Source organism: Lagopus leucura, unplaced genomic scaffold (genome assembly GCF_019238085.1).
Source record: "Lagopus leucura isolate 7727_CA_CO unplaced genomic scaffold, USGS_WTPT01 Super-Scaffold_73, whole genome shotgun sequence".
NCBI classification, from domain to species: Eukaryota; Metazoa; Chordata; class Aves; order Galliformes; family Phasianidae; genus Lagopus; species Lagopus leucura.
Genome location: NW_024962252.1, coordinates 35,142,872 through 35,155,258, shown reverse-complemented (window position 1 = coordinate 35,155,258; position 12,387 = coordinate 35,142,872). Strand labels below are relative to the sequence as shown.

Genomic DNA, 12,387 nt, shown 5'->3' with positions numbered 1-12,387 from the left:
GCTATCGGTTTCCAGTAAGACTGCAATCATTTTCAGTTGAAAAAAAAACTGCTATAGCAAAAGAATGAGACAACCGACATAAAAATGGAACAAAACCCCAAAAACACAGAATTGCTTAATGAAGATTAATGTAACAATTCTGAGGAAAAAGAATCCATCAGCTGTACTGTTATATTGCTGTATAAGTAACAAGGATACTGATGTCTTGCAAAAATGCTATACAATCATTGAATGCAAGATATCAAATACATTTTTATTTTGTATAAAGTTCTTTGCTAAATTCTGATGAAAAAATATAAAAATAGATCAAATTTAATGGAACCTTTTCAACTGGAATGTTTTGAATTTAAGTAAATGTAAAGCATTTTCCTACTGGATAGATCATCATATTTAGATTTTGCTTTAAAAAAAAAAAAAATCCAAACAACTTCTTGAGGCCAAGGTGGCACTGCCACCAGGAGAATCTGATAGTCTTCTTTCTCGATGCAGATAATAGTCTATAGCCCAGGAGAACTACTTGGTCATGCAAATAAAAGGGAAGCTGTAGTATTTACTGCTGTGTCAAATGTTACCAAAAATACAAATTAACACAAGATAAAAAATTTTCAAAATTGGATGACAGATTTTATTCTTCTTAAGTACCATATTTCTGTCTGAAAATCCTGAATACAAGTTTCAACTTGACAGTGTACCTCTTAAAATCTTTGCTCTTTACCACCTACAGCCCAATCCCACAATTATTTCTGCGTGCGTAGTGCTGATAAAGTCAACAGTGACATGCAGAATTCAAAAACAAGTGAACTCTTTTTCCACGTATTTGCCTTTAACCCAGATCACCTTACAATTAATGTTTGTCTTTTTTTAATCACTAATTCCTCAAGCCAGCTAAAAACAAGTTATTTCACTCTTATCTTTGTTTCTGTGTTGCATTAATTTCTTGACCAGAAGCACATACAATGCTCAGGATGCACTGCTCAGTGTCCTGTTACTTAAATTAACATCCACAGTTCAGACAAACTTCTCATATATGAGAAACCATGCGTTCACAGTCCCCACCTTGTAGGGTTAACTTCCACCCTACATTTCCTAACCATAAAACAGTTTTGTAACAAAACACCCTAAGTGAAATCATTAAGCAAAAGTGATTCTGATTCATGTAAAACATCTATTAAAAACGTTACATGCTTTCTTTAACTAACACAGAAGCAACAGGGCAGACAAACAAAACATTTGGCATAGCCAAATGAGAATTTAATTACTGCAGTGGAGAGCTGTTAAACACTGTGGTGAAATGGAAACTTTTTGACTAAATGCATTCACAAATATTTGAGGACTATATTGTACTCCCCAGCTCCCCACTCCCACCTCTCTGAAAAGGGAATTCAGCTGCTTCTCTGTAAGTCAGTGCCCATCCTTATGCCTAGGCAGGAGATCTGCATGTTTGAAGGGGTGCCTTCAAACCCCTGGAGGGTTCCCATCCTTCTTGTGAACAGGTGCTGTAGTTACAGTTTTTCAGATTTCTTTTTTCCAGCACCTCCTGCATCCTATTAGCCCTGCAAGATATCATAAGACCAGAGCCTCTGATTTTTGGGTGGCCTCAAATTTCTCTGGATTACTGAATAGTTGTTCAAGATTCCAAGGTGCTTTAGCTGAATGAGTGAACTTAATTCCCCTTCAACAGAACTTGTGAGCACACATAGTAAGGGCTCTTTTTAAAACCAGAGCATTTCACGTATTTATTTGGCCACACTTTCCTCTGTGATGGAAAGGCTTAGGACTGAACAATTTTTCAATAAATTGTTAGACAGATGATCAGCCCAAGACCTTTGCATTGAAGTAGCTTGACAGAGCAGTGGTCAAGTCAGTTTAGCTATGCAAGCCATTAAATATTATACATTCACATTACCAAAAAGAGCTTATTGTGAAAATTATGTACAAGTTACAGAATTGTCAAGCTCATGTATATACATTACTTAAGCTGCATAATTTCAAGGAAAGGCTGGATGTTGTGTTGAGGGACATGGTTTAGTGGGAGCTATTGGGAATAGGTGAACGGTTGGACTGGATGATCTTTTAGGTCTTTTCCAAACTTGGTGATTCTATGATTCTATGAATTTAACTTTTAATTAAGCAGAACTGAAGCAAGCCCTAGCATGGCCCTCAAGTTTTGGAGCATAAAAAGCATGCTTGTGCATTCAACAAAACAAAACCAACCACTGAAATGAAATACTTCCAGTAAGAACATTCATACGATTTGCTTAAAATCCACCCCTATTGCTGCCCAGTTTGTTGAACAAGTCCCGCAGGTCAATGGGATCACTCCACATGAGAAGACTGAGTAGAATTTGCCCCATCAGCACTGTAATTTCCCCAAGAAAAGAAGGGATGTAATAATTCAATTATATTAAGGATGAGTTTCTGTCTTTTCTGTTGAAAACATTCTTGAATTTGCATTCACCTGATGTATTAACTGCTACATATATATATATATATATATATATATATATATATACATACACACATACACATATATATACACACTATATCTGAGACAGCCTGCAGTGAGCAGGAATGGCAGTGATTCTTTGATCTTACTCCACTTCTGTTAACAAGTGGCTAATTCTCAGAACGCACAATCTGCGTGCCTCAGACCAGGTAATTTAGCAGTGCAAAGCAGCAATCTCCCTTAAGTACTGGCAGTAGTCAGTGGTCTATTCATAAAGTCTAAGGAAGTCAGGTTGTGTCTTTCAGGTACATTCTAGATTAAGAAAGTTATCTATTTCTTGTATTACTAATAAAATTAGTCTAATATAAAGAAAATACTGCACGTGGTCAGAAGGAGCATTTTAAAATACCCTATTTCTACCAAGATAGCATTATTACAAACGCTCATAAAAACAACTGAGATTTTGGTTACTAACTTGAAAAACACAGTTATAAAATGAAATACCTTTAAAAGTTATCGCACAGGTACACTATAAAGAGATTTTGAAGGCACCTGTACTTGAAAACAACCATGTTCGTGTTTGTTATAGCCTCCCTACAGAACACAAGGACTATCCTTTTTTACCCTCAGTTTCAATCCAGAGTTTATTTTGGTACATGACTTTATAACTGTCGTTCCTTATGGTTCTATAATACAAATATCAAAGTAGCCTCAAGTGGTACTCTAGTAAAAGCAATCTAGGACAAAAACATCCCTCAACACTGCATATCTGTAAATTACTATGACTAATTGGATGAGAACAGATTATTTCTGAGAGGAAAGCTGCTGTTGGCTATATTCATATTTGCTATTGCAGAATGTATGATGCGGTATTTGATGGAATATTACTTATGAATTCATCTACATAATCTGATACTTCAAATACTGACTATACATGTAGTCACTCAGATATAATTATAACAGGTGAAAATACTTGCCTATGATGCTAGCCAGCCCAAAGCACACCTCCCACTGCCCTCCTTCCTGAAATGTAATTCTAGCACTAATCTTTGGAGTAAGAAGTACGTGTGATTTTCTTGAGTACTGTAATGACATGAGAGCCAAAATATACTTCACACTCTCAGAGATACAACTTTTAAATTACTGGTATCTTTAACTTTCAAAGTTATAAACACAGGATAACTAATTAGGAAGCTATATTTTTCAGGCTGTGAAGTAATTCATAATTAATTTCATCACAGCTCTTATTTATCCGCTAAAAAGATACACCCAAATTATTATGAACATCCCCTACAGTTCTACTTCTGTTTCATAAAAGAAACACACATTATTGTCATCACCTTAAAACTGCATTCATTACATTTCAATGTCAGAGCTTACCTGTAAATAGTAAAAAACAAAAGCAAACAAAAAGTTCACAAAAAAAAATGCAACTGATCTGAAGTGGAGCCCAAAGAAGATCCTTGAAATATTCCATTTCCAAGGGGAACTCAAACTCGTACCCATTCCAGTACCCACAGCGTCCATTTTCTTGAGAAGTCACTAAGACTTTCATAGTCACTCCACTGCTGAAGATAATACTAATTCTGCTATTTTGCACCAGAGGACACTGCAGTTTCATCCACTTTTCTGCAACAGTAGCTTCAAACTCTTACCTTCACCTTAACTTCATAACTGCTTTTGTTTGCATCCTGGCCACCCTTCCACAGTGCCAGCACTGCCTACACTGCCTACACTTAACTGTGGGAATCAAGGGGTTTCTCAGGTATGAAAACTGATGAGAATCAGATGTGAATAACATTTCCCCAGCCTGTTCACCATACAGCTTCACAAACACTTATGCTAGCCCAACAGGGAGAGTGCTATAAAAGCTCCTGAAGCTTATTTAAGCAGTAGCGCCGCCAAATGTAAAACTGTGGCTGTAGGACCCCCGCCAAGAAGGGCGACTGTAGGAGTTTCAACCTCCACCTGTTCACCACACTGCTACTGCAAAGACAATTCAGCTGCTTGCAGAGCAGCTGCTGACCTGCTGCATGTTACAGCTTTGCATGTTAAGAAAAATCAAAATCAGTGCCAGTTTCCCTTAATACAGCAGACTGTAAGACTCGCAGCAGTTTCCACAGCTGCTATGCAAGCAGCTGAGCCATCTCTGGGGTGGGGATCTGGAATTCACTCTAGCCATCTCCCAGGAAGTTAACCCTCATTTTAAGCCAGGAACATCCAGGATAATTAGAAAAATTCTGGACATCAGTTTTTTTCCCACTAAATACATTCAATCAATCAGAACCACCTCCCAGGCCACCATGGAGAGGTGATGACTGATACAAAGCTATTTAAGGATTCATTATTTTACCAACGATAACCAGCAAGTAAAAGCTTCTTGTCCAGGGAAAATAACTGTCCCTTAATAAGAGCTGATTATAGTAACTTCGTATTAGCCATAATAGCTTTCAGCTGATTTAAAAAGAAGTAAGAGCACCCTTAAATGCAGGGAATGAAAAACATAAACAGTCTACCCTTTTTTGAGAAGCATCATAAATGGTCTTTATTCTCCAGTTCCTAGGTTCCTAACATCTTACTTAAGTCTTTATATTCACTTTTATACACCTCTTGAAAACTCCATGGGCCTAATTTTGCTTCCACAGATGTAACCAGGGAAAGATTACAGCCTTTACTGGAATGGGTTACCTAAGGACAACGAGTAAAACAACACTTAGACAGAAGTATAAGTTGTAACTGTGTAAAACAAAAATCAGAATGGGTCTAGAAGTACTTAATGCCTTAGGAATCTGATTGCAAACTAGGACAAGGATAACATTCTTCCCAATTTGACAATTCCATTTCCTTTTAGCTTAGTTCCTATATCTGCTTTGGTATCTTCTGTTTGTGCCTCAGACAAAATATCCTCTTCCTCCCAGCACCCCAACCCCTGTGCACAGTTTCCTCAGTCCTGAAGAAAAGGATAGCATGGTCTGGAAGGGTTTGTTTGTCAAAGAAGGAAATTTCTCTTAAGATAAAATAGTTCCACTGCAAAACCCTGTCTGTAGAGCATTTATAATTTTTTCTTGTGAACACAATGTTTAAACTTGTTCAGCAAAATCTGATCTGGCCCTAAACCATTTAGATTTAATGCAACTTTTCACTTAAGTACTATATATATCTGCAGATAAAAATGCACTGTAACGTTGGTTTTAGATGTAAATAGATGAAATCTGGAAGGTATTTTCACAGATGGCAATTCCATAACTTCAATACCAAAAGTTTCCTCAGTCAACTGTCTTAAATCTTCAAGCTCTTAGTCAAGTATTTTGCCATCTGTCTATGCATCCATAGATAGGACTCAAAGCATAGGACCTGCACTAATTAGCAGTCGAAGAGCAAAATAAATAAAGAAATTCCAAACAATGCTGTGCTGCAGTGCACCACAAACACACAGTCCACGTAATTTAACTTTCTCTGTATGCTTCAACAGTCTTCTGTGTTGTGCCTCGCCTGCTGAGGCACCAAAGCTGAGGCTCCAGCTCCCATCGTAGCTTCTACGTGCGGTGGGTCTGCTGAACACACACACCTTCAGAGTAGGTCTCATCTCTGCCAGATCTCTGATACATGTGCTCACTGCAGACACGTTTACCCCGCATTCACTTCCTTCCTCAGCTTCCCTCTCTGAATCCTGCTAGTCACTTTTGTTTTGATTAGAACTGGGCTTGCCTGGACCCTGGTAGAAGTCAAGTTTGGAACAAAAGACTCTGCATGGAAACCTCCGTACTTCAAAGGGGGCACTGCTATGTCACATTTAACAACAAGCAGCAAGGTAATATTGATCCCTCTTGCTCGCCCAGAACTTCCAGTTACTCTGAACTACTAAGTAGCTTTTGCAGGCTCCTACCACGATGATGCGGTAATGGAAAATATACGCTGGATAAATGAAATCATTCTTGTGAAAGCACAAAATCATGTGTCATAGAAATTGAAAAAGTCAGTGCTAAATGCATTATGCCACGTTCAACCTTATCTTAGAAGAAGAAGTTAAACTGTGGCTAAAAAATATGAGGACTTTAAAGATGAGGCGTCTGATTCATCATCAAAAAGAACATTTGGCCAAATTAAAGGAAGAGTTTTTAGGCACTGCTTATGCATCTTAGTTGAACAGGCTCAGTAATTTTCCCTCTTTCTTTTGTTACAGGTACTTGCAACAGTAACATACAAGAACAAAACTTATAACCTACAAACTACAGTGCAGTTCAGACACTGTAAGAAAGACTCACTGCAAGAAAAAAAAAAAAAAGGTTGTCTCCTATTGTTATCAGATCTTGCAGTAACAGTAACTTGCAGCAGCCATAAGAAAGTTCAGATGAAAGTGAGAAATTTCAAACCAGCCATGTTTCTTTTAATGAGAAAACAAAATACATCGACTCCTGCATGCTGCTCCTCCCTTCCTTCCTCTCCCCATCTCATAAAAGAGGATCCCAAAGAAGGATCACGTTTAAGGTCCCAGTTGAGAAATCCTAGATCAAACTCTCAATGTGGAAAGAATTTGGACTATAGTCAGGTCCAAGAAAACATGTTCTAAACTCATCAACCCACCCCATCTCGAGAAAACACATTTCTCAGAACATGAAATTACAACCCTTGAAATTCACAAACATTTAATTCCATCTATTTACATTCAGCACCCTACTCCTCAGTATCATCTTTAACATACGTGCTTCATGCTTAAAGAAAAATATATTTCTCTAACAATCTATACAAAACACGCTTAGAAAACATCCACAGCATTTACACTGTGCTGCCAGAATTCAGCAAGTTACACTTACTGAAGTTGCTTGTACAATTTTGAACATGCAATTGAACATCTTTCCTCTATCAAAGCTTAAATTCTTCTTAGTTCTGAGCAGTGAAGACTTTTTGCATGTGCATAACAGAAGGTTTGCGCTCACTTCCCCCCTCCAGTCTGTTTCACCCCTTGACAAAGAAATCATCTAAAATTTAGCAAGAGCTGTTCACACGACTCTGTGCAGAATCCCATCACAAAAGAGAAGTGAGCTATATTATTCACTCCATGCTAACCTATTAAAAGTCCAAAATGACAAACTCCAAACAAAATTCAGTGAGGTGCACACTGTCATTGGCTTGTCTTAAAAGTACTTTTATACCACACTGAATAACCTTAACGCATGACAAAATATAAACCATCAGAATAAAGCTATTTTAAAAAGAGAGGGAGGAGGGGGAGCAGGAGAGTAAATGTTTGTAGACATGCCTTATATACATTGCACAAACACGCAGACGCCCATATATAATCACTGACATGTTTCTGCCCGAAACAACGCATCTAACTGCAGGTACCTCATTACCCGAATGGTAACAACCACCTAAAGGTAGTTTGGAGAAAATCAATCACAATGATCAGTGCTGTAGGAAGGACTTAGAAGGTAGAGTTAAAAACCCAGTGCTGCAGCTGTTCTACGACCAGAATTTTCACTGAGTGAAAAAGAAGAGGGGGTTTCAACACAAGCCTTGTCTGCTAAAAATAGTTATCAATATAATTGTGTAATTAGTGAAGCACTGACGCTACAAAAACACGACTGCAATCTGCACACAACCAAGGCTTAACTCCATGAAGAAAGAAAAATCATTCATTGCAAGCTCAAAAAACTGGGCATAATGAGCTTAAACTATTACAAGAATTTTGACTCAACATCCAAGCAGTTTTTGCTCACAGCAAGATCTCATAAGCTGAACATAATCTTACCAAGAAAAGGTAAAGATGAAGCAATGAAAACATTGCTGCAGGTTTCAAGCTAGCTTTAATCTGACTTGTAGCAAGGTAGAGGCTTCTTTCCTCTACTTAAACGGATTCTGTAAAATTATTGTAGTAGCTAGAAACATTGCAGAAGGGTGAATGCACACAGAACAGCATGCATGCTTAAATGATGAACTGTTTTCAAAGCAGTTTCTAACAGCAATATTTTGCTTCAACAGATTAATAAACTCACATCTTTGCCTTGAAAGGAACAGTTCACATGAGCAAATTTTTCAAATGAATGAAGCTAGTAAGAATAGGGTCCTATCAAGCAACCCACTCTGCTGTAAAAGCCGCACTGTAAAATAACTTCACTGATTTTTCAGAGACATTTTTATGCGCCGGCTGCTACTGGCACCATCGGTCAGGCAGCAGCTAACACACGGCAATCCGTACACCAATACAAATTATCTAAATTGTATTCTGAACCAAAGTAGATGCTGCTTCTCTGCATCTCTTTAACTAGAAAAAAAAACATCTACTTTTAACTGATGGAAGGAAGATAATGTAAATATGAAGTTCATGCACACTGCAGGTTTTGACAGAAAGAAAAAAAAAAAGTGAGGAACGTATCTTTGTTCAGAGAGCAATCCCTTGCAGAACGTTAATAAATTCCCTGAGGCGTATCTCTGAGGAATGCTCAAAAGGACTGAGGCACACAGCCTATGCACAGTGAAAGAAGCCATTTTTCATTGCATTTGGCATTACAACCTGAGAATATTGATAAACTGTAAGTTGCTGAAGTGTCAACAAATACTTTTAATATATCCTGCCTCTAGAAAACTGCATCCTTTCAGGGAGAGGAAACAACAGAACAGAGAACTCCACATTCACCATGCTTGTTTTTTTTTTTTTTAATTTTTTATTATTTTCTACAGCTACTGTACATTGTAAGACAGTACACCATGCCCAGCATTACTCAATTGCATCATGTTATCAACTCTTCTGCATTTTCACAGCTCTAAGAATATCACTGTTTCCAAATGTATCTTTTTATTAATATTGCTGCTGTTCAATAACATGTAGCAAAAAAAAAATTAAAACACAAAAAATCCCCTTCATTTATCTATGAAGTAAATTTATGGAATTGCAAAGACAAATGCTGTTACTTAAAAACGTGGGAAGAAGGGAAGATGGTGGGGGAAAGCAGGAAGAATGCTCTTATTTAAGTATATTGTTAATTCAGTTTAAACAACAACAGAAAAAAGCAAAATAGCAGTAGCTAAGTGAGAAGGCATTTATATGCCAGTACAAAGTCAGAACTGCAACGATGTAATAAATTCACTATTTAATTCCACGCTTGGCCCATAATTCCAAGTGCAAACAGCTGATACTGATTGCCAAGAGCTTAAGCACAGGGTATGCGTAACACTGTGAGGTCACAAAGAACACAACATGCCACAGCAGCACTGCCTGCAAATTTGAGTCACCCTTAAACATATTCCTTGAGAAAGCCTGGTGAAAGACAGCACAAACAGACACCAAACAGAATAGAGAAATGGAACTGCTGTGCCCTCATGAACCAACCCTCTCTCCTTCAATACAAATGTCATAGAAAATGGACAACCATGCCAAAAGTTAAGGGGCCTTTCTGCCTCCTTGGCATGCCCCTGGCTAACCTTGAACGGTCCCATGCCCATCTCATATGGGCTCTGAGCACTCGAGACCCAGGAAAACCTGCATGCACCTTTCCCACAAACCACTGAACGTGGGAAAAGCTCCTCTGGGGTCACAGCTTTGTGGACAGCCTCCATCCAAAGGCACCCTGCCATAAGTGCCCACACTCACACTGATGTGCTTAGAAACAAACCAGTAGCCACAGGCCTCTTCCCCAAAGCCTTAGAAAGCTTTTGGTTCACTTTGTCATCACTGCAGTAGTTGGTTTGGGGTTTTTTTTTTTTCTGGAAGGGAGTATTTAAAACTCAGCCAAAGCAACCCCACGTTCCAGTGTAGCACCACTGGGACACTCTCAGGCCTGAATTACTGCAAAACAACACTGTAACGATGTCTTAATTTCACTGACTGATCTCAAATGCGCTTTTAAAAAGCAATTCGAGGTTTACAATCAGTGTTTTAAAACGCATTCAAATGTTACCTAAACGAAAAGTGTATTTATTTCTTCTTTCGGGAGTCTGCTTTTAAGCACTTCCAAGGAAAACCATCTCCAGCTGCAGAGCACAAGCCAACAAGCCATTTATCCCAGCAGCACGCTGTCCATTGAACTTACCCAAGGCAACTCTGTAATTACGGATGCTCCCAAATACCGAGGGAGCCACGTTACTTGCCTACGTGTGAGCCCACAGCCCTGCTGCACCCAACCAAAGAGGAGAAAAGACAGAAAAGGCTCTTACTTGGTGCACAAAGACATCAACCGGGGACTCCAAGGGGCTTCCCTCTCGGCTGCTCATGGAGATGAACCCGAATCCCATCCTCACATTGAACCATTTGCAGTGGCCGGCTCCGTGCCAAAGCGGGGATTCCTCCTCCTCCTCGTGCTCCGGCAGCCGCACGGGCTCCTCACCGCCTTTACTCGCCCCTGCTGAGGGAGAGGGGGCAGGGGAAGAGAGAAGGAGAAAGATGCAAAGAGGAGTTAAATTCTGGGAACATCCTTTGGCCAACGCGTAAATTAGTTACTAAAGAAGAAAGAAGGAAAAAAAGAAAGAAACGCGAACGAAACGCAGTGAGAGCAAGCTGCGGCAGAAGCCCGTTTGCTGCTGAGTAAGGAAGCAGGCAGTCAGCTCTCAAAACGCGTCCACCGGAGGCCTCGGCTCGGCTCAGCTCAGCCTCGGCCCGACCCCTCTCGCCACCACCGCTCCATCCGCGGCCCCATCCCGGCCCTCGGACGTTACTTGGGTGTTGCTGCTTTAAGACCGATCCCATTTCCCGAGCGCGGCTCCCGGCCCAATCAGTCCCTCCTGGCGCGGCGCGGGCGGACGGGGGGGGCTGTACTGCCGGCTACGGCACGTGCGGCGCGGCCACCGCCGCTCCCCAGCGTGTGCCCATCGCTCCACGGAACGCGCTCCGGGCGGCGGCCGGGACAGGTGTAGGGGCGCGCTCTCATCCCGCCGCCGGGACGGGGCCCGGGCGGACGGAGCCGGCGGACAATGGCCCCCGGGAGCCGCTCGGGGCTGAATGGGAGGGGGCGGTCCGCGGCGGTCCGGAACAATGAGACCGCGGCGGCCCCCGTGCGCGGGCCGCTAACAGGGGAATGCGGGGCGGGGGGGTAAGGGAGGGCGGGGGGAGCGAGCGAACGAAACCGGAGTAAAACAATAGAAAAAGAAAATTAACCTTCGGCCATGTTGCCCCACGGGCCCTCTGCTCCAAACTCGTGAGATGAAAACTTTCCCTTTGGATCGAAGTGCTCTTCTGCTTTAACCCAACATCCTGCGTCTGCACGAGCCCCAATTTCGCTCGCATGGTCCAACGTGCTTTCCCCCTTTTGCTTTTTCCCTTTCTCTGGCGCTCGGTCTCTGGCCCCCCGCGCACACGTGACTTTGCCAATTACATGCTTTCTCGCTACTAATTTCGCATCGGGTCCTGAAGGGGTTGGGAGAAGCTGCAGCAGCCAATCGCCTTCTCTACGCGCCTGACACACCGAAATAATTTATGAATGAACACGGCATTTCCAACGCGGCTTTTTTTTTTTCATTCCTTTTTTTTTCTTTTTTTTTTTCTCGGCAGCTCAGCCGCGCGGTGCCGTGCGGGAACCCGCGGTGCTACACGTGCACACGGCCGGAGCACACGGGCGGCAGCTGCGGGGCCGGGCGGCACCTGAGGAGCGCCGGGCTCGGCCCTTCGGAGCGCTCCTCGAGGGGGATGGGGGGAGGCATTGGGCTTCACAGGTTTCTCCGCCATCTCTTTCCGGGGGAGGGGATGTGATTAATGACTTCCTAAATAGGAGCCCGGTTTTCAGGGCTGGTGGGAGAGCGAACCTCGGGCGGCGGCGATTGTTCCCCAGGAGCGCGGTGGGGAGGGGGGAAAAAGAGGAGGGGGAACGGCAAAGGATTTGCTGGAGAGGAAGGCAGAAAGAAAAGAAAAAAAAAAAAAAAAAAAAAAAAAAAAGCGAGAGAAGGAAGACAAAGAGAGAACAGACAGCGCGGACCGGCGCCGCTGCGCTAAATTCCCGCTGCAGGCGGGC

At 41.7% G+C, this 12,387-nt stretch overlaps 1 protein-coding gene across 1 annotated transcript in view; it reads right to left on the bottom strand.

Moving 5' to 3' along the window:
- The window catches only part of LIN28B (lin-28 homolog B), a 76,324-nt gene extending 64,747 nt beyond the window's left edge, over nt 1–11,577 (bottom strand). Inside the window, exons 1-2 of the mRNA XM_042891503.1 lie at nt 11,538–11,577; nt 10,601–10,785 (exon numbers count right to left, since the gene is read on the bottom strand). Coding sequence (XP_042747437.1) covers nt 10,601–10,785; nt 11,538–11,547 — 195 coding nt within the window. The 5' untranslated portion in view covers nt 11,548–11,577. The remainder of the gene's footprint in view (nt 1–10,600; nt 10,786–11,537) is intronic.
- Between the last annotated feature and the right edge of the window lie 810 nt (nt 11,578–12,387).